This window comes from Quercus robur, chromosome 5, assembly GCF_932294415.1.
Source record: "Quercus robur chromosome 5, dhQueRobu3.1, whole genome shotgun sequence".
Classification (NCBI taxonomy): Eukaryota; Viridiplantae; Streptophyta; class Magnoliopsida; order Fagales; family Fagaceae; genus Quercus; species Quercus robur.
In genome coordinates, this window is record NC_065538.1 from 17,136,510 (window position 1) to 17,163,547 (window position 27,038).

At 37.5% G+C, this 27,038-nt stretch overlaps 3 protein-coding genes, 2 long non-coding RNA genes and 1 pseudogene across 6 annotated transcripts; all 6 read left to right on the top strand.

The window, feature by feature from the left end:
* The first annotated feature begins 4,792 nt into the window (after positions 1–4,792).
* LOC126725298 (uncharacterized) lies at positions 4,793–5,809 on the top strand. Its single transcript, XR_007655401.1, has 3 exons — positions 4,793–5,000; positions 5,453–5,559; positions 5,643–5,809. It is a non-coding gene; the product is annotated as an uncharacterized LOC126725298 (long non-coding RNA).
* A 40-nt stretch (positions 5,810–5,849) lies between these two features.
* LOC126727903 (serine/threonine-protein phosphatase 7 long form homolog) lies at positions 5,850–6,320 on the top strand. Its single transcript, XM_050433801.1, has one exon. It carries the CDS (start codon positions 5,850–5,852, stop codon positions 6,318–6,320), a length of 471 nt encoding a protein of 156 aa, XP_050289758.1.
* A 1,459-nt stretch (positions 6,321–7,779) lies between these two features.
* On the top strand, positions 7,780–7,890 carry LOC126731979 (U6 spliceosomal RNA; annotated as a pseudogene).
* Positions 7,891–14,051: 6,161 nt separating this feature from the next.
* Positions 14,052–16,258, top strand: LOC126725296 (uncharacterized). Of its 2 annotated transcripts, none has more exons than XR_007655393.1 (3): positions 14,052–14,151; positions 15,386–15,454; positions 16,017–16,258. It is a non-coding gene; the product is annotated as an uncharacterized LOC126725296 (long non-coding RNA). The 2 variants fall into 2 exon arrangements; XR_007655394.1 differs by having other exon boundaries at positions 16,028–16,258.
* A 2,667-nt stretch (positions 16,259–18,925) lies between these two features.
* LOC126727904 (uncharacterized) lies at positions 18,926–21,082 on the top strand. Its single transcript, XM_050433802.1, has one exon. The coding sequence runs from the start codon at positions 18,926–18,928 to the stop codon at positions 21,080–21,082; it is 2,157 nt and encodes a 718-aa protein (XP_050289759.1).
* Positions 21,083–24,311: 3,229 nt separating this feature from the next.
* LOC126727906 (B3 domain-containing protein At4g01580-like) lies at positions 24,312–26,164 on the top strand. Its single transcript, XM_050433803.1, has 4 exons — positions 24,312–24,413; positions 25,071–25,422; positions 25,520–25,647; positions 25,883–26,164. The coding sequence occupies exons 1-4, from the start codon at positions 24,312–24,314 to the stop codon at positions 26,162–26,164; spliced, it is 864 nt and encodes a 287-aa protein (XP_050289760.1).
* Positions 26,165–27,038: the final 874 nt, after the last annotated feature.

Below are 27,038 nucleotides of genomic sequence, written 5' to 3' on the forward strand. Positions count from 1 at the left end.
AAGAAAAACCAGATTGTTTCACCCACAATCTCTACCTTAGAGTCTCATCAAATTCCCTCACTCTCTTCCTCTCCATTGTCAAATCCTTGAGAGGCATTATACCAAACCTGGTTCTCACCATTATCATCTCTGTGAGACAGACGTTTGGGGTTCTGGGAAGCAGTTAGGAAGGAGCCAATATTCATTGGTTGATGCTACGGTGTAGTAGCGGAATCCGGAAAGCTAGAAAAGAAAAAGGTTCGGCGCAACCTCGTTGGAGCAAGAAGCTTGGAGGGCTTAGGTGCATTGGGTAGATTAGGCTTGGAGGGTCTATTGCTGTCCTTGTATCCCAACTGTATTTTCTAGTGGATTGATTACCGCTTGGAGGGCGGCGGAGAGGTTTTTCGCCGAGGTCTTCGGTTTCCTCTTCGATAACACATCCGGGTGTTATCTCTGTGTTTGCATCTTCCTTCCTCTCTATCTCTGCCTTTACATTATCTGCTGTGGTTTATTTTGTTGTGGCTTAGATAGTTGTTTAATCAATTCCATATTATAGCATATGTTAAGTTTCCGCACACTAGTTGTTTAACATATTGCGTGTGTTGATTAAATTAGTTTTTGGGGGTCTAAACGTTCAAAAGTGTTTTTGTACACGTTTTTGAACTTTCAAAAATCTCAGACCAAATTCTGCCAAAAATAGAAATCTCTAATATAGATTTTAGTTAAAGCATGAAGGCGTCTCAATAGAGGCAATATCCCTTCAGAATACAAGGTCAAAAATGACAGTGTATTCAAGTGGTTGGACAAAATAATAGATAAGATAGACACTGCGCCAGGTCACTATCCCCTTGCGCTAGATTAGTTTCCAATAGATACAGACAGATGGAATCCTCCTCTATCCTCCTCTCCAAACTACAGGGCTCATGTGACCGAAGGAGACAAAAAGAAGACAAGAGACAGATAGATACAAAAAAGAAGACAAAAGACCAAAAGATAAAATAACAGAATGCAGAGAGATCCAGAAAGATATTTTAGCAGAATATTATTTGTATGCAGATTCTCATAGATAGAAAAGTTACTGTTTAAGATAGACTTTTACTGTTCAAGATTCTACCGACAGATAGACTATTACTGTTCAAGATAGACTTTTACTGTTCAAGATTCTACCAACAGATTAACTTGAGTTCACCTTACCTAACTCAGGTTACTTTTGAAGACTTACCATGGTTCACTTTATCTATAAATAGACAGACTCTGAAGACAGAAGACAGGTCCAAATTTACAGGTCCAAAATTTCCATTTCAATTCCAAGGTCCAATAGATCCAAGATAGCTCTCTCCCTTAGAAAGACTTTAGCTTTCCCTTTCCCTCTCTGAAAGACATTTGTACTTTACTTTCTTTTGTAATCTTGTAACCTTACCTTTCCAGACAGACAATCTTGTAACCCTTTACAGATTTTACTTTGTAATCTTGTAACTCTTCAGACAGTGTTTATTTTCAAAGCTTGTAAGAAAGACAGAAGTTTTTAGTTTTAATCAAAGACAGAAGTATTTTCAAGTAAGATTTTATTTGTTTCAGTTTTCATATTCCATACCCTGTTTTAATTTATTGACTATATCTATTTTGCTATTCTCTTCTTTATCAACTATTTTATCATTGTTTATGCTTCCATATTACTGCTATGCTCTCTCCTGGGTAGTCAATGGTATCAGGGTCAACTATGGATTTAGGGTCTAAAGTGGTTTTCGTTAGTTAATAATAAATTCTATAAATAATAGCTAAAGGTTCTGAGCCTTCTTTCATGTAATAACCATTTGTTTTTACATTTAGAGTTAAAGCATCCATAATATTTCTGTCAGATAGGCTTAAAGCAAAGTTAGGATAACAATTAAAATATACTGGTCTGTTGCCATCGATGGAAACATCATTCATTTAATTGAAAGCTTTGGGGCTCAACCTATGGTCTTAAACGGTTTAACCCCTATTGCCAATGGATATGAACAAAGGACCCATACATAACAAAATTGGATCCGAGAATAATAAATGATGCATGCATTGAGTTTACAAAGTGTGGTTATCCCCTCGGACTTGATTCATCAGCATTCAAGTCATATATCTAAAATTTCCCTAAACTTTGTTCTTTTTTTTTTTTTTAAATTTTTACACCAATGCATCTTTAATTAGGTATAAGGGGAATGGATGATTTGAATCCTAAATATCTTATTTCAAAATATCAAAGTGTGTCAATCAATTGATTTACAAGGCTCTTAGCAAGAATGATTTTTGTTTCTACTTTCTAAGTTAGTTAAAGAAGAAGTTTATAGAAAATTTTGGGAAAAGTAATTTTTTTATATTAAAAAAGGGGGGGGGGGGTTTCTTTATTATTTTATTTTAATCTTCCTATGCTATATCTGTAGCCACAAAGGGATTTAAATGCTAGATAATTCAGTGGTTATAGAAAAGTGATTCAAATGCTAGATTTCTTTACTTAAAAATGCTAAGGGATGTTAGTTGAACTACTGATGTAAGACACAATTTACTATTTAATTATTGTAATTTATTATTTTTGGTATTTTTATGTAAAAAACGTTATTTTAGGTTTAGATGATTTATTTCCTTGTTTTTAGGTGCATTTAATGCTTTTTAGGTCAAATTTGATTCCTGTTATGGTTTGATATCAATTAGGAGTCATTTTAAAATATATTTTCTTTTCTTTCAAGTTTTACGGAGCCCTTAAAAAGGCCCCTAAGTCTGTAAACGCTTTTCATAGTTTATTATCAATAAAAATTTAGACTTGTGTCTATTGTGTTCTCTGGTGGATTCTAGACCTATCATCTTGTGGATTCAAGGAACCCTCGTGGATTCGAGGTTTACTACCAGGAACTAACAGTTTAGTTTCTGTCCATCAAAGAGAGCATCGTGTGTGCTTTCTTTAGGTTTTCGCGACATCAGTAGGTATCAAATCCTAAAGAAAGCACACATGATGCTCTCTTTGATGGACAAAAACTAAACTGTTAGTTCCTGGTAGTAAACCTCGAATCCATGAAAGGTTCCTTGAATCCACAAGGTGATAGGTCTGGAATCCACCAGAGAACACAATAAACACAAGTTTGAATTTTTATTGATAATAAACTATGAAAAACGTTTACAGACTTAGGGGCCTTTTTAAGAGCTCCTTAGAACTTGAAAAACAAGAAAATATATTTTAAAATAACTCTTAATTGATACCTAACCATAACAGAAACCAAATTTGACCTAAAAAGCATTAAATGCACCTAAAAACAAGGAAATAAATCATCTAAACCTAAAATAACGTTTTTTACATAAAAATACCAAAAATAATAAATTACAATAATCAAATAGTAAATTGTGTCCTACATTAGACCCCTCCACTTGAAACAAACTTGTCCTCGAGTTCATCTTTGAAATCTAAAATCTTCCACTCCAAATAAACAAATACTTCGAGTACTTTAATAACTTGATTAGGCTCTGAAACTTGAATCCTTCATAAAGTGTAGCATAAAATTTCTTCTCATCTACTTTCAATTTATTTGCAACATCAATCAAAAATGGGTTGATAATAAAATTAAAATTTTCTACTCCAAGAAAATCAACATATTGTGTAGTCGACTTCAATAAATCAACTGGAACCTTGGGGTTGTGGGTTATGGACTCGTCCTCACCTTTGACCTCAAGTGGATCTTCCACAATATTCTCAATAATTACTATCTCTTGATTTCTATTCTGTGATCTTCCACAATCAACTCAATCTTCTTTTCAAGTTTCAATTCAACAACTTGTTGCAAGTCTTGACCTTTTTATGCACCTAAAAACAAGGAAATAAATCATCTAAACCTAAAATAAAGTTTTTTACATAAAAATACTAAAAATAATAAATTACAATAATTAAATAGTAAATTGTGTCCTACATCAGACCCCTCCACTTGAAATAAACTCGTCCTCGAGCTCATCTTTGAAATATGAAATCTTCCACTCCAAATAAACAAATACTTCGAGTACTTTAATAACTTGATTAGGCTCTGAAACTTGAATCCTTCATAAAGTGTAGGATAAAATTTCTTCTCATCTACTTTCAATTTATTTGCAACATCAATCAAAAATGGGTTGATAATAAAATTAAAATTTTCTACTCCAAGAAAATCAACATATTGTGTAGTCGACTTCAATAAATCAACTGGAACCTAGGGGTTGTGAGTTATGGACTCGTCCTCACCTTTGACCTCAAGTGGATCTTCCACAATATTCTCAATAATTACTATCTCTTGATTTCTATTCTGTAATCTTCCACAATCAACTCAATCTTCTTTTCAAGTTTCAATTCAACAACTTGGGCAAGTCTTGACCTTTTTTACTACTTCAAAAGTTTCTCTAGAAATAGGCTGCTTCTTCTCAACCCTCAAACTCTTTCCTTTACTTGATAAATGGACTTGGCTATGATAATTTTGGTTTTGACCTTTCATGTTGTGAACATATTGATTTTCATATGAATATACAGATTTATAATCAACACTTGTATAACTAGTATATCATAATAGTCATTAGGAAACCATAAATCAATTAATACTTTTTTCATGGAGAAAATGGGCAAATACCCTTTTTTGGAAAATTAAACATTCGTTTGCCCTCTTTCTGAAACTAAATAGGGAATTGCCCCTCTTTTGTAACTCGACAATAGAGAAATCGAGTTTTAATGAATAACTCGATATTTGTATAGTCGAGTTATTCTGACACTTCGAATTTTTCCCAATAAAAAAATGTTTGTTTAGACGGTCATAACTCGGGAAATTGGAAATCGAGTTATTTTCAGCGGTTTGAATCAATAGGACCCTAACGTCTCACAACGCTATTCAGTCACTCGCTCTCCCTGTACACTCTCTTTCCCTCGCTCTTTGCCATCACTCTCTCTCCACACTCTGTCTCTCTCGCTCTGCGATCAGGCTTCCCCACTCTTCCTCGAGTCTCCATCAGTCGTCGTTGGTTCCCGCCGCCGCTGATTACAGGTACGGTCCTCTCCCTCTGAAATATTTTCTGATGTTGGTTAATGTTAGGTTGCGTTTTGTGTGGGATTTTGATTATTTTGTTGAAACTTAAGGAAGTAGTAAATTTACTAATGAAGATGAGAATTTTGTTGTCTTTTATATGCTGTAATGATGATTTTCTCATTAATGAGTTTAAATGTGCTTGGGGTTTTGATGAGGGGTTTTGGCAAATCGAGTGGTGTTATAACTTATATTTTCATAAATAGTTAATTAATAATTATCCGAAGCTTTAAGAAGTGATTTAAATAGTTCTGAAATAATTTTTTTTATGGCAAGTTCTTATTTATTTAAGAAGTGATGTTGAAAATCTTGTGCTCAAAATATAATGTCTTACTGAATCTATGCTTTTATTTTATATTAAATGTGGTTTACTTGTTAGAAAATTGCTAACAATGTATTTGCTGCCATGTCAGATATGCAGGCACTAGATAGAGTGCGGCCTGGACCCGATGTGGATACCCAGTTGGCCCAGCAGCCGAATCATCGGTCAAGTCCACTTTGGAGGTGCGCCGCTGACGAGGTATGTAGTAGTATTATTAATACATGTTTGTTTTATAATTACCTCGTGTTTAATCTCCTAACACAATACTCGTCCGTGTGCAGGAGGCGCCTGGCATGATAAAGGTTCGACGCCGTAAATGTGTATTGCCACAGGGTGGGTTAGATCCACGTATCATGCAACACATAGATGCAGCAGGGTTGACTGGTTTATTCAAGGTTCCTGATATGGAGGTCGACCACGCCTTGATCACGGCGTTGGTTGAGCGGTGGCGTCCAGAGACGCACACGTTCCACTTACCCCATGGAGAAATGGGTATCACCTTGCAAGATATGGAGGTGATGCTCGGGCTTCCGGTGGATGGGTTGCCTGTCACTGGGAAGACAGACTACAAATGGAGTGAGCTGTGCGAACAGTTGTTGGGCCATAAACCTCCACCCCCGATACCAAACTCAAACAAGTCTACCCTTGCTGGGGCGAGGATAAGATACACCTGGCTTGATGCACAGTTTGCCGATCCCTTAGTTGTGGACGCTGTTGACGAAGTCGTGCAGCAACATGCCCGCTACCACCTACTTGTACGGATGGGGGCCCTCTTGTTCATGGACAGGTCTGCGGACAGGGTCTCACTGCTGCCTCTGCAGTTGCTCAACCCAGTCAGCAATGCGAGACGGTATAGCTGGGGTAGTGCAGCATTGGCCTGGCTGTATAGGCAATTTTGTGGTGCATCGAAGAAGGATACGATGCAGATTGGAGGAGCACTCTTGTTGGTGCAGCTATAGGCCTATTCAAGGTTCCCACAATTATGCCCTGTTGTGAGGCCGCCTCTACCGCCAGTGCACTCAAGGCCCCTTGCCATTAGGTACGTTCATTGAGTTCTCGTTATTTGTCTCTTTCATATAATTAAAAATATGCCAAACTAACAAACGAAAGAAACTTATCAATGCTTAGTATATGGATGTGAAATATAAAAGCAAAGTTTGTTAAATGTAAGGTTCAGTAATGAGCATTTGTCGACACCTCATGTTTGGTAGGTGGAGCGGGCCAAAATGCACCGCAGAGCATGCCACACACGTCCTTGCTGCGTACCGGGCGTCACTGGCTACAGTACGGGCCGAGCAGGTATTCGGTTAATTTAGTTTGAATTCTTATGACCACGTTTCCCTCAATTCTTATGACTACGGGCCGAGCACGTTTCCCTCAAATGCACCGCACATGCTTTTATTTTCGTTTCCCTCAATTTTTATTTTATTTTGAATTCTTGGATTGTTGTAGGAATGAGTTGATTTCATAATACCATCCAATCATTTTGTTTGATACTTGGATTTCCATCCCATCATTTAACTCAATTGGAATGTCCATCGTGAAGTACTTCACATTAGAACTTCCATTTGTAGCACCTGCATGAATACTTGCTCGTCCTTACATAAAGTAAAACAAAAGTAAAAAATTCTTGAATGTTAAATCAAAGGGTTTTTTCCAAATTAGGTTGGATTGAAGGGTTTTTTCCAATGCAACCCAACTCACATGACTCAGGTTAAGTTGGGTTAAATCAATGGGTTATATATAAATTTAGTCATATATATATAAAGTAGAATTTGGCTATATTCTTCATTATGTACGGAAACGTTTGTGATTTACACCGAAAAAAAAAAAAAAAAAACACAGAATAAATTGTCCCTTTTCCAAGATGTTTGAAGCATGTGCAACATGCGCAAAAGATTGAGCATGAAGTCTTGGTTTAGTGCAAGACAGTGAGTTCAAACTTGTGTTGCAACCAAAAAACAAAAACTCCACCAATTGTTACAAATGTCATTAAGCTGATGCAATGAAGAGAAGACGCACATATTGGATTATGTAATTGGTTATAATTCAATGAGAAATGAATTTACCTAATAGTATACCAAAGATAATCAGATTTGTCTTTGGTTGTATTTGTGTGCTCAAGTAATTCATTTGATTTTAATGATGCATCTTCGAAACTGACGATGACATCTTTAAATTCTTTCCAGCTACTAACTGAATCAAAAGTTTGTGTTCATTTTCTGATTATGTCATTATACACCGTTTCAACCTATTTAACATGAGAAAATAGAACTTTTAGCCTGCTATGAAAATGAACTAAAAAATTTCAAAACAATATTTCTTAAGACTTTATATAAGGCGAATGATTGTAAACGTAGAAGATATCAATTAAATTCTAAACAACAAATTTCCTACTATAAACTTGACAAATATGGGTCTTTTCAGAACAAGGGAATCAAGGCATATTAGAATACAAATGATATTTTCAAAACGCATGGCCCCTGCACAAGGATGACACGCATAAATCGAGAAATGGTCCAAATTTTTTTCTTTCCCTAATCCTTGCATGAATTCTGCTTCACTGTCTTCTTCGTTGTTTTTGCACTTTCTGCTTCTTTACATGCGTTTTAGAGTCTTGCTCAACAGGTTAGCCCAGACTTGTGCTCATAATTCTTTTAGAGAGAGTTTGAATCTTTGATAGTTGTTATACTTCAATATTAAAGCTTTAAAATAGAAATTTTTTTTAGAACTGTTGAAGCTTATTAATATTTCACACCTTCTGGATTCGCTATAGTTTTGGTGGTTGACTTAGATATTACCACAATTATATTCCAGATTTTCGTTGAATTAAATTTGCTGAGTTAGAGCTTCTCTTCACTGTTGTAATATAGTTGGCTGTTAAATCTCATAAAATGATAAAATTCTTTAAATTTAGAACGTTGGGAAAGCTGCAAATGTTAAACTACGAAAATTTTATCTAATTATTGTGTAATCATGACATGAGAGCAAAAATATAACCCCAATTTGCATTTTTGGCCTAAGTACAGAAACAGAGGGAATGATGACATTATTGATCATTGGCCCGTAAAACGCATGATCACTTCTCTGGCTTTCATTGAAATTTGAAATTAAGCAAACTAAAGGATGGAGTTACTCTGCCTTGAATGTCATAGAGTGACCATAGGCTAAGCCATTGCCATAGCTTGTCCTTGTCCAATGCTGGATGGTTGTCATTGCTTGGGTCCACACTGTGAAATTTCCAAAATACAAAGCCATTAGTGCCCCCCCACTAGGAACTCGAGAGTCCAGGGTATAGGTTAAACCCTTTGTGAGATTTGGGGTTGTTTAGGATGCCAGAGTAAGCACCGAAGATAGTCTCAATTGTTGCTTTGCCTTCAAAAACTTACTAATGTTTGGAGTTTATGCATTTCACTACCCCTGTGATAGAACATAGCAATATTTAGTATTAAGTGACCATCTAAGGTTAATATAAACTTTTATGTTATCTAAACATCCGTTTGGGATGTTCTAGTTGATGGTGTTTTCATAGGTAGTCAATGTGAATCTAAGCTCTTTACAATTGATGTTCGCCACTGGTGCTGCAGGTGGTTTTAGTGTGTGAGCTCCATTTGGGCATAGATATAAGTTTCATAGGTACGATCGAACTCTCTTGGCTAGAAGTTTCATATGTACAATTGCACCAGATTACTATCACGCTCTACTTTAGTCGGTTGTTTTTGCATATAGTCTCAATATATGCTACAAATTTGATTAAACAAATAAAATTTAAGCTTGTACGGTTTGTAATTAAGCTTGTGAAATCACTTGTAATTAATTAATAAAATGTTATGAGCTTAAAACCATAGTTATTGCTCTGCCTAATAAGTAGACAATTTAGTATTTCTTCTTCTAACATAGGGGTATCCAGGATTACAAACATTGTTATTGTGATGCAAAAAACATTGTTACACTGTACGTTATAAATTACCTTTGCTAAATTGAAGGTTATATTTTTACAGTCTAGTAGAATACTGTTTGACTTCGATTTACGTATTCAAGTGGTATATTTTGAATATGCACAGTCTCGATTGTCTTCTTGGAAAACAATGGCCTAAGTTTAAAGAAACAAATAATTGTTAATCAGTGATATATGAGAAAACATAAAGACGCTTGACACATTACCTCTTGTTGTTGACCTAAATGAAAAGTTAGTTCGTGCTCCTTGCACCAAAGTTGGAGAGCACAATTTAATTGCAGCATGCAACTCCTTAAGTTGTCCCCACTTTAGCTGCCTTAATAGTCCTAAAATTATTAAAAGCTATGGATTATTAACGAGTACTTTATTCATATAATTTTAGAAGCGTGCAAAATATGCTGCTCACCATATTCTTCAAGAGGAATGTAATTTTAGACATTGACATGATTAGTTTGAGATAACTAAAAGGCTTGCGTAATTTCCAACACTAAAATTTATAAGAAATATATATTTACATAGAAATATAATAACAGTATTTGATGAGGATTATACCATGTAATAATTTACATAGCTTCCATTTCTTGCAATATAAAGTGGTACTTGAAATGCAATGTCTTCAGTAGACCTTATAATAGTCATTTTGTTCTCATTCATTGAAACATTGTTAATGACTAATGCAATTAATGTAGCACAATATTTCTATTACGATAAAAAGATTTTGCGAAATCATCAACTTGGATTCATCTTACAGCCATAAGGATGCTCTAGTACCCTCCTCTAAGTTTGGTTCAGATTGAAAACCCTAGTATTTGATGGTGTCAGTTAGCTTTGAACCCTGTCCAGCATATGAACATGGGGCTAAAAATGGTGGACATGAACAACCTAGATCTTTTAATATTTTTTGCAGGTCAATTTTGTTGTTCTTTTAGTTTCTGCCTAATAATCCCTGAAGATTTTGTGTACGACTAGAAGCAAGAAATTCCATGCTTTGCATATTACATATCACAAACATAATGTTAAATTAGTATGATGTCTCACTATCACAAACATAATCTACTTATGCAAATTGTATGGGAGCCGTACACACATACGCTAGGCTCCCTACCTGCGTATTGCACTGCTGGGCAGCATATTTGGAGGGCCGAGGTGCCGTTGATATTCTTTTGGATAGTGGAGGTGCCGTTGATATTCTTTTGGATAGTGGAGTGGCAACTAGTTCCAAGTGTCGTGGATACGTCGACTACCCTTCACAAGATATCCCTTCAGGGTAAATGGGAGAAGAACTGGGAGGTAGAACATGATCCCTTTATTCGGCAATGGGCCAACCGAGTGAATGTAGTTCGCGGGTCCGATCTCCTAGACGATGATGATACGTATCTCGTTGAGTACATGATGTGGTACAATCACCACACAAGGCGGTACATAGCACCAGAGTCTGCGTATTGGGAACTCATGGTGAGGCAACAATTCCTATTTTATGGATGAAACCATTGTTGGATTAAATATCCTCAGCAGCTTTATCATGCATGCAAAAGTCCACAATAATTATCGTTGTTACATCTCTATAAGTTTCTCTGTCATTTTGTTTTAAAGTCAAAAAATACTGCATGATATGTCATTATGTTTTACATCTAAATACTGCATGATTTAAGTTGTTCATAACAAACTGAATTTGTCTTGATCCAATTTGTTTGCATGAGGAATGGTTAATGGGCAATGACTAATGATGACCACACCTTTGTTCATATAATTACATTCAACTTTTAAAAAGGGTAGGTTGGGTTGGGTTTTATTGTATTTTATTTTATTTTTTGTTTATTTTTTTTTTGTTTTTGGTTGGCTTGTACTTTAAAATGGACGGTGCAACTCTGTGTAGTAGTGATAAATTCACATTTCATGATAGTTTAGATAGCCTTTCCTCCAGGACTGATTAATGTATTACATATTCCTTGATAGATATTACCTCTAGGATTGGGAAGTCCCTTACTAAACTGTTGGTAGAATGCAATTCCCAACAGCTTAAAGGTCATTTAAAATCTTGCAAGTATGCAGCAAGGAGATGTGCATTTATACTAGATTCAAGTATGATATATGTTCTAAGTTTTTGGTACTTCCCTTAATTGAAACTTGAAGCTTACGTTTGATATTTTCAATTCATTTGATTTGGGCGTGTACGTTAGGAAATAATAACTTCAAAATATGTGTCCTGATTGCAATGTGATATTAATGGAGTTGTAAATCTAGTGAAGCCTAGATACAGAAGTGAAATTCTGATATTTTCACTTATGCTAAGATTGAACTTATGTACAACAAACTATACGTGTTTTTGTAAAGTATTATCTCAATGTTTAGATTGCATAGCGATAAACATAACAGGAAACTGAAAATTCCTGAGTGTTGGGTTGGAACTATAAATTTTTGCACAGGGGGGGCCAACCCCTATTTTTAAACACTGTCTTTTTAAAGATGATTCATAATTATAAGTAATATAAGGATTTCATTAGCTATGTTTGCTACTTTTTCTTTTGATTTTGGAACAGATTTATCCAAGTTTTGCATCATACTTGCGTTCTTGCTTTTATGACGCCCTTGTTTTGTAGGTTCGGACAATGATTAGGTCTATACAGAGGTGCGATGAAGGTTCTGACATGCACACTGACCTTACATTTACACTAGAGCTTGTGGAGGAGCTAGGCCGACTTAAATTGGCGAATGCGCTTGCAGAAGCAGTTGACATTGATACACAGGCCCCAGTTCGTGGCGGGCAACGTGGTGGGTCTCGTGGGGGTGGACATCGTGGAGGTGGTCAAGCTGGTCGCAGCCGTACGACCGAGTTGGCTCCCATCTACGAGGAAGGGAATGAGGAGGGTGTAGAAGAGGCATGGCTTGGCACTGATTGGGTACTGTCTGATGACGACGGCAGGACACCGCGATGCACGCCTGGCGATGGTGTTGGGCCATCCCATAGCGTCGATCATCAGGGCACTGTTCCAGCCCACACTACATCCCATGGTGCTAGCACGGACTTTGAGGGCCCTCCTCGTATGTCGCCCCTAGTTTTCAGTGGATCTGCCCATGATGGTGGATGCATATTTGTCCCCACACCAGGCATGCCCACCCCACCTCTAGTGCATGTGGACCCCACCATGTCAGCTCCATCTCAAACCGCCCACGGAGAGGCTGTACAGATTGAGCAGATACCGGCTGAGGACATTGAGCCGGTGGAGGCTTTGCGAAGATCGCGACGCCCGCGTACGCATGCTCCCGATTGCAGGACCGGTGATGGTATGTACTTTGTCTACACTTCCCATCTTCTTGAGCTACTTGTACTGTGCATTTGATTGATTATGTTAATTTAATTATGCTGTTGTGTCTGATGAAACAGGTAAGATTAGACCTGTCAGGGCATATGGGCGGAAACGAAAAGCTCATTAAATGCCTTAGTGTATGCTTATACTTCCTGCCTATAGGTGACTGCATAGTTACGTTTCACTTTTCTTCTAAATTCGTATTTTTTTTTTTTAGACCTAACTGCAATGGTGGACACGAAAAGGCCATTGAGCTGGATTGTCCTTGTGTGCTTATTCTTCATGTGTATAGGTGAGTGGAATAAGCATGCAAAATGTTCTACTAATTGGGGAGAATCTTGGTGGCTGTGCATCTATTTCTGGATCATTGCTTGGGGAGAATACTGGCTGTCAATGTGTTTGTTGTCAAGAAATTGATATTTTGGAGAAAACCCATAAGGCGTATTGTATTTATTGATGTATTAGGAAGTTTTTCTGCACTTGGAGTTTTGATTACAATTTGACAAATGTCTGGATTGGTATTCATTTGAAACCAAACTTTCTTGTGTTTTTGTATGTTGTTAGCTACAGTAAAGTGGGTTGTAAGAGAGTAATTTGTTTTGTTATTTTTGTTATTTTTGTGAGAAACAAATGTGTGGTATTGTTGATAAGCAAAAAGAAGTAATTTGATACTTTTTGTAAAAGAGTTTGATGACGAAGTTTATGCGGATCAATGGCAGAACCAACTCCTTTGTAGCAAATCATTTATCCGAGTCTCTACAATGCTTGGCTAGGTATGTGTCTCTCTCCTAATTTTCTGATTCGCCTTCCTTACAATTCCTAGATTGGTACATCCTCCTTCCCATTTTCTTATTTTTAATCTCCTTTAAATCCCCTCCTCTCTAGAATGATTAGATCTGTGTACATTTGATTACAAGTTCGTTAGTAGGAACTTTGGAGAATAGAATTTATATTTTTTTCTAGCATTGTTCTAGAGCAGCTCACAATATAACTTACCCAAAGCTGAAAACGGCAAAAATCTTAGTTATGTGTGCATGTTTTGTTCCTTTCGCTTCTTGGGGTTTGTAATTGTTATTTATCATTGTATATATTACCTTTTCATTTTGGTAGCAAATTGGGAACCCAATGAGAAACATTTAATTGATTATTGATTTTTTCATCAATTAGCCTTCTTATTTTATGATTTTCAGTATATATATATATGTTGTGTGTGTCATTGGCCAATGAATCAAATCTTGTCCATCATTTGCTTTAATGAAATGATGGAGGCATTAATGAAAAATTTGCATACTGTTTGAATGTTACTTTTATTGTTTGTGTATTGCCGTTTTTTGGGTTTGAATTATTATCTATGCTTACAAAGGTATATGCATTTTTCTCAATAATTTTCGGTTAGTATCTAATGTCTCCTTCACCACAGCACATTATTGACTCGGAGAAGTGGCCAACCTTCAGAATCCTGGGAGGCTCATAAGGCAGCAATCCAAGCACTCATAAAGCTGCCTTCAGGCGAGCTTGTTACAGGTATAATATGATTCAGTAGATGACTGTTCTGCTAGATATTGTTTTAGATTTTGTTGGTAGTTGGAACTGGTTACATCAGATTGGAATGCATAGATCCAACTATGTCTTTCACTATGAACTTATGGGGCTCATCAGTAGATCTTTTCTTCCATTGTTTAATCCAAAATGACTACAGCTAACAAATCTTTTTAATATGAGGCCCCAGGAAGAAGAGACAAAAACCTAGAAGATATTAATTAATATTGCTATCTCAGGTGCTGCTGGGATGATTTCAAATCATCTACTTTTCAAAGTAAGGATTTCTTAGATCCAAAGGTCGGAGTATGTTGATTTTGGGTGGGTTTTTTTTTTTTTTTTTTTCTCTTTTTAATTAAAAATTTCCTGGACTCTATTGCATTTGAGTTGATATTGACCTGTAGGTCACCTTAATTGATCACAGGATACATAGAAGTCTAGCTTACAGTTTGACCCAATAATCATATCAACATTAGCATGTTCCCATAAAAGTAGGAACTCTGTTCAGAATTTATTGCAACATATTAAATAAGAGCTTTTCAAATATATTATTGTATTCAGTGCAATAAATGAACTGTTAAATTGTATTTTACTTTCATGAGTTCCGTGGTGTTAGTCACAGAGGGGGGAACCCCTCTGTGAGATTCTTTATATGATGACCATACAAACTCGATACTTCCCAGGTTCAACATATTTGATGGGTTTTTTGTCCACCATAACAAAAATGTGCTTTATTTATTTTTTTTCTAATACATTGAGTAGTATGGAATGTACACATGTAGTTACTACATGGTTGGTTTTCTCTATTTGTTAACTAGTGTACATGCAACTGCAAATTACAATTTAAGAGAACGTTTTACTTGAGAGAAGGTATTGTTAAAATTAAACGCAATTGGGTATAAAATGTATAGACCTGTAAGACTTTAATTAGGAGAATGATGTTATGGGTTGGACATGCCTTACAAATGACCGGTTATATGAGTTCACTAAATTATTGCAATATAACACAATTTTTTTGGTGCTCCCACAAGCCCCTTCCCTGACGAATGGAAGGTTAAAATTTAATTTTCCGCTTGTTAAGTTATAGGTGCGCCTAGATCCTTTGGGTCTTGAATTTATGATGTCAACCTCCACCTATTCTTGGGATAGAGGAGGAGGTGCTGTGTTACAGGCAGAGCCTATTCTTATGGGGTTCATTTTTATGCTACCACGATTTTAGGTTCAAGTGATACAACTTTAAAACTTTGGAGAGGAAGCAAATGTACACATACTTTTGTTGGGCATACAGGTATTTTTTCCATTTATTTGCCTTCATTGTGCTTTATATATATATATATATATATCCTTATCTGCAATGTGTTGAAATCATGTGGGAATGAAAATAATTGTAGATTTTGCAAACTAACGATGCTATAAAATTTTCTTCTTACATGTCTGTTTGGTGATCATCAAACATATTTTCTTTGAGCTTCCTATAAGTTAGAAGTGGAAGAAGCATTTAATAAGACTTCTGATCTATAAGTTGGCATTAATTAACCAAACTGTTGACATGGGTAATCCTCATATGTTTAGTGCTTTACATGGTTTGATTGCTAAAAAATTTAGACATGATGATACCTCTTTGTCTCCTGTGGAGTATTTAGTGGGAAAGGAATGCTTGCACTTTTGACGGAAGTGAGATTGATTCTTGATTTGAAGTTGCTCTTCCGGACTTTATCTAAGCGGACTAATGCTTTGGCATTCATTACCAATCTGACTGGTTTTTTATTTATCTTCACATGATTGAGAGTTGTGTTATTTGCTTCAAACTTGGCTTTATAATATGGCTTTATATATCATTGATAAAACAGATCAAATATAGGCTGATGCACTTGTTCTGAGGGGGATCAGTTGCACATTTGAGGAAGGGCACAAAATACGTATTGTTGGCAGAATTGGCAGTGGCAAGACCACTCTCATAAAGATGAACCTGTTTTGTCCAGTGGAGCTAGCTAGAGGGAAGATATAGTAATGTATCTATTGAAACCTGTAGTATTCCATGTAATGTTCACTTTTTACGTAACTTTTAAATTTTAAGTGTTCATTTTTTTTTTCTAATTCTGAATAATATTACAAGGTACATCATAATTTTAGGGTTTTATTTACTGTGTTTGGGATTCAAGAACCTTTATATAGCTGTGTTATTTGTTTTTTTAGTTGGTTGGTGTCAATTTTTATTCATGGTCATTTTGTTCTGGACTTTCTATATTGTGGCTATTAAAATTTTCAGAATTGACTTGAAGAATTTAGATAATTTTCTAATGTTGGACGATTTATCATGTATGAATAATTCCAATCCTATCTTTTTTAAACTTTGAATTTTCTTTGATTGGTATGGATTGCAGTGAATCCCCCAACGAGGAGGATTTCCAAATCGTTCATGTAGAGGTTATGCAATTCATTGTTGTTTTTTACGTCATGTACATTCGTTAATCGTGGCTCATTGTGTATAGGCTGATGTAGTATTTTGTAACTACACAATAATGGACTGCAGTTAATCAAATAGACGGGGTACGACCAAAGCTGACTGAATAGGATCAAATAGAGTAAATAGAATGTAGTACACCGATTTTCCTAGAAACCACAGTGGACCGAATAAGACCAAAGTAGATATAATGGACCGAATAAGACCAAAGTAGTCCAAAAACAAAAATAATAAGGTTATTTTTCCATATATACATATCTGCCAGTGAAACAAGAAGTCGTACTTTTGCATTCATGCATCCGTACGTTGTCTCGTGGGTGCATCAACTTCATCATCCCCCACAACATGAGCCACCACTTCATTCAACATGTTTGCACTCAACGTTGCGATCCTCCTTGCGTGGTCACGCTCCTCAATGGCAACTTCCAACTGATACCTTAACAAAGTGTGCCTAATGTCTCCACTGCCATAGTTGGTTCCTTCGCTTTGAGAAGTGCTAGGTGGAGTTGAGGTTGATATGTTTGGAGTTTCCCACGATGTAGACGCACCACCATGCACGCCCATACCATTACCATGCAAATACTCCATGTATGCAGCTTCGGCTTCCCTTCGATCTTTATATGATTTGTGATTGGCGTTTGGGAATTTATGAACTTGTCTACTCGCATCTAGCCAACTGTCGTATATGCCTGGAACACGACCGTTAAACACAACATAGGTTCGTCCCATCCTGCTCTACAAAAACGCAATGGTGGGAACTCTTTGCACTAGAATGTGGTTGCTAACGTGTGAAGTGAGCTTTTGTAGTGGAAATGGGGCTAAAACTCGATTCTATAGAAATCGAGTTATAGCATGCGGAGTTACATGTAACTCGACTTCTAATTAACCGAGTTTCTGAAATGCCGTCAACTCAATACGTCTTGTCAACAGTAACTCGATTTATGTGGTATCGAGTTTTATATAAAATCGATTTCCTTAATATCGAGTCATGTTGTCCCCCTCCCCACATTTCAGAATCCATGCACGTGTCTGGCTCTATTTGTGTTGAAAACCTTCACTGTCTGGTCTCTGAAAAAGAAAGCCTATGAGGTGAACAAAGTTTGCTAACTCTTCTGCCATTTTCCTTGTCATTATTGCATCCTCACCAGGCGTGCTGTTGCTGTGGTCCCCTTCTTCTTTGTTCTGGCACATCTTCCCTGACAGGTATATATTCACTTACATAACTACTTATAAATGGATTGACTTACATAACTACTTATAATTTGGATTGCTTTCTACAACTGTCTTATTCTGACATTATGTGTGTGTATATATATACATAAATGTATGTATGTATAGATATATGTATATATAGACAAACGTACTTACCCATATCATAAGATGTATATGTGGCATTCCCAAATATATGTATATATATATACACACACATACACTCACACACACACACACACATATATATATATATATACATGTATGTATTTATGTATATGCAAATATATGTAAATATAAACAAAGCTACCTACCCATATATGATCACATGTATATATATATATATATACACACACACATGTATAGGTATGTTTACATATAATGTATGTGCTTAGGGCACCAATTTTTTGAAACATTTTTGTTAGGAATTGCAAAAAATGTTAGTGCATTGAAAATCCTGGAAAAAATTGTCCAAGAAACGATTAATTATTGTGTGCTCTTATGACTTATGTGAGAATAATCTTATATGTGTGTGTGTGTGTGTGATAGTGACATTGTATACATATTGTTCCTAAATATGTCGAGTTTTATATAGTAATGTATATAATAATTATTTTTGAGAATTCTTTTGGGAAATATGAATATAATCATTCTAAATAAACATATATATAAACAAACATTGTACGGTGAATTCATATGATGACATATGCATTCATTCATACATATTAACAATGATGTGTAATGTATACTGAGGTTTAAATTGTATGGCTCTTTCAGTTCTGAAAGTCTTTGCTGTGTGGGTTCTGAAAAAGAAAGCCTGCGAGGTGAACAAGTTTTGCTGACCATGTTTGCATTTTCCTACTCCATATTGCATCCTTACCAAGCGATATTACAAACACCCTAATTCTTTGTTGTGGCACGTCTCCCCTAAAAGGCCAATGTTTGTGTCCAAACGAATCAAGTGTGTACACCTATAATTAGGATAGCATCATAGTGCATCTGTAAAAGATTAATTACTGTTGCATTAACATAACCCCCTATCTTCTGCATGATAACCACAATTAATTGTCCTTATCCAGGTCTGGCATGGGTCGTCACTGCTTCTACGTTTACTATGATGGGGAACAGTATTTCCATGACTTGCATGGGCTGTCCTATAAAGGCGAGTCAGTGAAGCAGAAGTTCATTGAGTTGAAATGGGGAACACACTTGAGAAAAATGCACCGGAAGATAATGGAAGCTCTACGGTTGGACAAGGAGTCACATAAGATATCCATTGTGTACCGTGCCCCCCAGATACTTGTGAGTACTCAGGTTGTCTACAACTCAAATCCGTTGGGTTGCGATGCTGACGTGGACATGATGTGGGCAGTGATTAAGCGGACCCCCCAGTTCATAGCGTCCGACTTGTATGTAACTGTTGAGGCTGTTGGGTTCCATGGTAGTGCAAGTTCACAGCATGCCAGTGGGGTGGAAGAGCCACACTCATTGTCGGTTGACGTGCATCCTCCCTTTGCCTATGCCACGCCTTTCCCTTACAATAATCAACCATGTAGTGCGGTTGATCATTTGGACAACACCGAAGTGGTAGGTGCCACCAATACACATGATGTGGGAGGGTCTACTCACACATATGAGCATGTCCAAGCTGATATGGACGGGGGAATTGATATTGATGCCAGCCAAGATGTGTATGAAGAGTTCATTGATACTGATGGACCAGTGGACGACGCGGAGGTCTTAGATGTACCACTGATCGAAAATAACGAGGAGGATTGCCTTACAACAGTTCCTATCCCAGAATGGTTCACATCAAACACATGGGACAATATTAATGACCCATCACCTGCATTGGGTACAGGACATCTTACAAGTTGGCATAAAGATGACCACCCAGCAAGGGGGATGCTATTCAAGAATAAAGCCTCTGTTCAATATGTGTTGACCCTCTACTCTGTGGAGCATAATAAGCAATACAAGGTCATCAAGTCTGACACCAATAGGCTGGTAGTGCGGTGTAAGAATGAGGCATGTCTGTGGTCAATTCGGGCCAATTGCAGCAAGAAGCACGGGATGTGGGTTATCAGTACATGTAAGGGTCCCCATAGTTGCTCATCCCTCCAGCTACCAACTGATGGGCGGATGATGGATTCAAAGTTCATCTCCATTGCACTTGAGAAGTATGTACGGGAAGACCTAACCCGAAAGGTAAGGGACTTGCGTAGTATGTTGCATGCAAGGCATGGGCATGATGTAACTATGTACAAGGTTTGGGAAGCCAAACAGAAGGCAGTTGCACGTATTTACGGGGATTTTGACGAGTCGTACGCAGAATTGCCACGATTTCTAGCTGCATTGTCTAATACAGATCCGGATACTGTGACCACACTAAAGTGTGACCCCAATGTCCCGGGGACTTGTATATTCAACTCCGCGTTTTGGGCTTTCGGTCCGTGTATTAGAGGGTTTAGGCATTGCAGGCCGGTGATAATCATAGATGCAACGCACCTTTATGGCAAGTACAAAGGAAAGCTGTTGATAGCAATGGCAACAGATGGTAACAACGAGGTTTATCCACTCGCATTTGCCGTTGTCGAAAGTGAGAGCACGGAGACATGGGGATGGTTCTTGGCATGCCTGTTGACCTATGTTACAGACCGCACCAATTTGTGTATAATATCCGACAGGCATTGTGGGATACAATCATGCTTCGATGACACCACTAGGGGCTACTTGCAACCGCCCTTAACCCATCACCGGTATTGCCTCCGCCATTTAGTAAGCAATGTTAACACTAACTTCAATAGTGTGCCGTTGAAGAACTTGGTATGGAACGCAGCAACTGCGAATCAAGTTAGGAAGTTTGAGAACACCATGGATTGCATCAAGAATGTCAACCCGGCTGCGTACGACTATCTTAAGGAGGTAAATCAAGAAAAGTGGACACTTGTACATGACCATGGGCACCGATATGGGGCAATGACAACCAACCTGTCAGAGTGCTTCAATGGGGTACTTAAGGGCGCACGTAGCTTGCCCATAACTGCAATGGTGAAGTTTACATTTTACAAGGTGAACTCATACTTTGACGAACGTCAAAACAAAACCCTAGAGAAGTTGGAAGAGGGGCAAGTGTGGTGCAAATATGCCTATGACAAGTTCGAGGAAAATCAAGAGAAGGCGAAGCTCCATATTGTTAGAAGGATGAGTGCGCAACAACGGTTATATACAGTGGAGACATAGTCTTCACTGTTGAACACTGGCGGGGGAGATCACACCCATAGGCTTTCCCTCATAGACATGACATGCACGTGCGGCAAATGGGAAGCAAACAAGATCCCTTGTTCCCACTTGATAGCAGTTTGTGCCAAACACAACCATGATGCCACTGAGTATATGGATCATTTCTACCGCCTTGAAGAACGGTATCACAGCTATGAGCCTATATTCCAACCACTAAAAGATAGGTTAGAATGGTCGGAGCCAGCAGAAAGGAGAACCGTGATGCCAAACCAGCGGTTGATCCGTGAAAAAGGTCGGCCCAAGTCCACGAGAATTCGCAATGAGATGGATGACGAGGATAGGGAGTTGCCAACCTCATTGTGGATTGAGAATGGACCAAAGTTGAAGTGTGGGTTGTGTCGCCAAGAGGGTCATAACCGTCGTACATGTCCAACTCGAAATGTGGCTTCAACAAGCCATGGTGCTATGTAGCAGGTAACAATTACAAATCATAGTAACAAGGGGGTATCATAAGTTATTCTTCTTTACATGTTTAGATATTACATTATATGAGTTATAATTAAGATGTGGGCAGTAATTTGTAGTATTCTTTCAATCTTATTGTTTGTGGTGTACATATTCTAGTATTCATGAGGTCTCTATTTCCCTAACTGTATATGTTTTCATGCAGATTTGTAATTGTTGCCAAGGTGTAACTGTAGATGCTCCTCATTTAAGCAGGCAAGCTTGAATGCTCTTCTATATTTGTCAATTCAATTTATTGATTACCATGGGTTGTATACTAATTTCTGTGTTAGCTACTCCTCAGAAAGGAGGCAACTTCTGAAAAGAACAAAAAGAAGGTGTCACTCAAATGCTATGACTCCATGTTTGCCTAAAACCATTGTTGGCGGATGCTGTCCAAGTTTCAACTTACAATTGTGAAGAATGTTTAAAATGCAAAAATGGAACTTTTTATTTTTGTACATCAACTGATTTAAATGCATAGAGGCTCTTTACTTACAAATAAGCTTGTATATATGGATGATTTTTTTATTCGCGTAATGCAAATGGGGGAATGTTACTGATGGATGTGGTTGGTTATGATTTGTATGGATGACTTGTTGTTCACAGCATGGTTGTCAGCAGGTCCACTTTTACTATGAATAAGCACGATACTGAATGGGTGTGAACAGTGCAAGTCGCAAGCAAAACTACAAGTAGAAAGGTTATACTAAATGAAACTCGATTTTCCAGGTAACGAGTTACGTTGCAGTCCATTTTCAATCCCCTTCGACTGTATCCATTCTCAATTGTCAAGTATCTGGGTTACTCGATTTCTCTATATCCGAGTTACGTCCAACATAACTCGATTTATAGGGTACCGAGTTACGTTGGAGAGCACTCTACACAGCTAGATTCCTCTTGGATTGTATCTGGACCAGTCCAAATAGCTGGACTGGGTGATTGAGCCCAGTCAAGGTAACTCGATTTCCTTATAACTGAGTTATGTTGAGAAGAACTCCCTATCTGTAGCTTCGAGATACATTGAAGACCATTGTGCACACTTAGATTCCTCTTGGACTGCCTCTGGACCAGTCCAAATATCTAGGCTGGGTCAGGAAGCCAATCAACTTAACTCGATTAAGTTATTACCGAGTTATGTTGAAAAAAACTCGATATCTTTAGCATCGAGATACGTTGAAGACCATTCTCTACACTTAGATTCCTCTTGGACTGCCTCTGGACCAGTCCAATTATCTGGGCTGGGTCAAGAAGCCCAGTCAACTTAACTCGATTTAGTTGTTACCGAGTTAAGTTGAGAGGAACTCGATATCTATAGAATCGAGATACGTTGAAGACACTTAGATTCCTCTTGGACTGCCTCTGGACCAGTCCAATTATCTGGGCTAGGTCAGGAAGCCCAGTCAACTTAACTCGATTTAGTTGTTACCGAGTTATGTTGAGAGAAACTCGATATCTATAGAATCGAGATACGTTGAAGACCATTGTCTACACTTAGATTCCTCTTGGACTGCCTCTGGACCAGTCCAATTATCTGGGCTAGGTCAGGAAGCCCAGTCAACTTAACTCGATTTAGTTGTTACCGAGTTATGTTGAAAGAAACTCGATATCTGTAGCATCGAGATACGTTGAAGACCATTACACTTAGATTCCCTCTTGGACTGCCTCTGGACCAGTCCAATTATCTGGGTTGGGTCAGGAAGCCCAGTCAACTTAACTCGATTTAGTTGTTACCGAGTTAAGTTGAGAGGAACTCGATATCTATAGAATCGAGATACGTTGAAGACACTTAGATTCCTCTTGGACTGCCTCTGGACCAGTCCAATTATCTGGGCTGGGTCAGGAAGCCCAGTCAACTTAACTCGATTTAGTTGTTACCGAGTTATGTTGAGAGGAACTCGATATCTATAGAATCGAGATACGTTGAAGACCATTTTCTACACTTAGATTCCTCTTGGACTGCCTCTGGACCAGTCCAATTATCTGGGCTGGGTCAGGAAGCCCAGTCAACTTAACTCGATTTAGTTGTTACCGAGTTATGTTGAAAGAAACTCGATATCTGTAGCATCGAGATAAGTTGAAGACCATTACACTTAGATTCCCTCTTGGACTGCCTCTGGACCAGTCCAATTATCTGGGCTGGGTCAGGAAGCCCAGTCAACTTAACTCGATTTAGTTGTTACCGAGTTATGTTGAAAGAAACTCGATATCTGTAGCATCGAGATACGTTGAAGACCATTGTCTACACGTAGATTCCTCTTGGACTGCCTCTGGACCAGTCCAATTATCTGGGCTGGGTCAGGAAGCCCAGTCAACTTAACTCGATTTAGTTGTTACCGAGTTAAGTTTGAAAGGAACTCGATATCTATAGCATCGAGATACGTTGAAGACCATTGTTACCGAGTTATTCCCATGTAACTTAACTCGAATTCTTTATAAGCAAGTTATTCCCATGTAACTCGATTTCTTGAGTATCGAGTAATTCTGCTTTAACCTGATGTTCAGGATATCGAGTTACTTCAAATGGACTTCCAAACCACCACACACAACATGGATTCCTCTGAGATACACTGCGCACAGCATGGACTCCTTTTAGTCCCAGTACACATAACTCGATTTCTTAATAATCGGGTTATGTGTATGACCAACCCACTATTTAGTGCTCAAACGTACGAAGCAGCAACTGTTCAACTTCTTCTCAGCGAAAGTTTGGAGAACCAGAACAATGGCTTCTCAATGGCGGAGAGACAACGACGATGGTCCTGCTGATCGGTCCCCACACTTTTTCAAGATTATTCTGCCGAATGCTGTTCAGGAAGGAAAGCTTGTAAGTATGCTCAAATTTATAAACTAGATTCCTCTGAAAATCATATGCTAATATACACTTCGAACACTTCGTCTTCTTTATTTGTGATTGTTGAAAAAATGTACATTTGTTACATGTAGTCAGAAAAACTTTCATTTTGCAATACGTAGGTTACACTTTAAGAAGAACACAGTCACATAACAGAGTACTTTTGCATCGTACACTTTTATATGAACAAAAAATGAAACAGGGATAAGCGCATGGTAGAGATTGAGGAAAAATATGAAGGAAATTCACAGTTTCATGTACAACATTCGGAGTGGACCTGTCAAATGTACAACATTTCCCCAAAATTTTTTACATTTCAACAACAACAGAGAAATGTAAAATGTTGACAGCTGTTGATGGTTATTTTGGTTATAAGATTAGGTTGTATAATTTGGTTTCAAAATTCATAAGATTTGTTACTGTTATAGCTATTAAATATAACGTCAATGTTGCAGGATTACATTTTATTTTGTTTGATTTTCTTTTCTTTTTTGTGTGGGGGTGGGGGGCTGTAACTAAGAAGTATTCTGCCATCATTCAAACTTTTATTTTCTAGCATTGTGTATAAGGATTGATTGCATGTGTTTATTTCCCTAGCCTGCATTTATGTTATGGAGATTCTTTTTACAGCGGATTCCAGATAAGTTCGTGCAGAAATTTGGAGTGGACCTGTCAGATATGGCCTTTCTCACTATTCCAAATGGTAGAAAATGGAAAGTCAAGTTGACACAACATGCTGGGGGGGTTTGGTTTCAAAATGGTTGGTCCGAATTTGCAAGCTCTCATGGTGTAGTCGTGGGGCACTTGCTGGTTTTCAAATATGAAGGAAATTCACAGTTTCATGTACTCATATTTGATGCCACTGCAACAGAAATAGACTATACTTTAGACGACGAACTCCAAGTTCATAGGATCGAAGATGATGAGAGTGATGACAGCTCTGTTGAAATCATCAAACACTTTTATAGGGGAGAGGGTTCAGGTTTGAATGTTACACTTTTGTAAGCAACTGGTTGATTTGTTTAGCTTCTGCTCTATTAATTTTATGTGCATGACTTCGTATTTTCAACTTCTTTCAGGATCAGCCCATCCTAAGAAAGACGGTGGTGTAGCTAAAAATCTTGTTATAGCCAATGCTTTTAAATCAGAAAATCCCCTTTTCACTGTTACCATGCGTCCATCCTACGTTAATGGCAAGGATCGTGCGGTAAGCTTTTAGCTTCACTAAAATGGAATACTTTTGTAATTTAGAAATGCAACTCCCATTAACTATCATTTTTCATAGATCAATTAGAAAGATTGTCACACTAGATACTTGTGGCTGGACATTTTGTTGGTAATGATTTTTTCTTATTTGTGTTTTTAGGTGAAAAGATGTAGATCAATTAGATACTTGTTGCTGGAATATATTTGTTAAATATCTATTATTGTTCCTTGTACAGAGTTTACCCCAACACATTATCAACTACTTACCAAGAGACGGGTTTACCAAGGACTACACCAAAGCAAGTATACTCCCTGTCAAGCTCCAGATTGTGGACCGATTATGGCCTGTGAAGCTATACATTTATGAACGAAGTGGGGGTTCATCATGTGTCGTATCAGCTGGTTGGTCTGCGTTTGTGAGGGAAAATAGTTTGCAAGTAGGAGATGTTTGCGTATTTGAGCTGATTATGAGGGACGGTGTTGTGTTAAACGTCCACATTTTCAAGTGCCAAGACTAAGTGGGTAGGGTGGATGCAAAGTGATGATAATATTATGTGATGTTTAGAGTGTGTTTACTTTGCAACTTTACTATTCATCCCTATTTTGTTCATAGGGAGTTTGCAACTTTATTGATTGGGTACTTTTGTGATGTTTAGAGTTTCACTCTTGGGAAATTTTTAATTACTATGATGAACTTTCATATGTATTTTAAAATGAATGTGATGCTGTATTTTTTTCTGCGCTTTTGTTTGGATTTTGGCCTTTTTTGCATGTCATTCAATTATATTACATTGAATGGCGACTCTTGGATTTTATTTTAGGGGGGTCAACATTGTTATTGCCATAGGATTTTGTTCTTTTCAGATGACATTGTTGTATGTTTTGTACGCAGAATTGTAACACTTTAATACAATAACACCATGTGCAATAATTTTTAGTCATTATTTTTTATGTTTGCAAATTTAGATGTTTAAAAAATAAGTGAGAAGTTAATCCATCAATTGTGTCAATCAATATAATGTGGCAAATTGAAAAGCTTGATAGCTAAATTTTCAAAATTTCACTTGGTAGCAATTTTTCAAATGTTATAGATGAAGTTGGAACTTCTTGTAAACTGCAAGGACTAAAATATGTACTGTTTTATTCAATGAGGGGACTATGGAGGGGATTCTCCTCCTTGTCTCTCTGTTGCTAAGAAAAGGGGGATTTTCCTCCTTGTCTTCAACAGTAGAAGTAGCTTGTCCCTTCTACGTGAAGGAGTGTTTTGTTTTGGGATTGTCCTTTTGTCTGTCTAGGGATATCAAGAGTATCCATGGAGCTAGTGGGGTGTTTTTGTTATGGGGTTGGGGAAACACTTTTCTTTTTGTGAGGAGCCTACTACTCATTCAACGT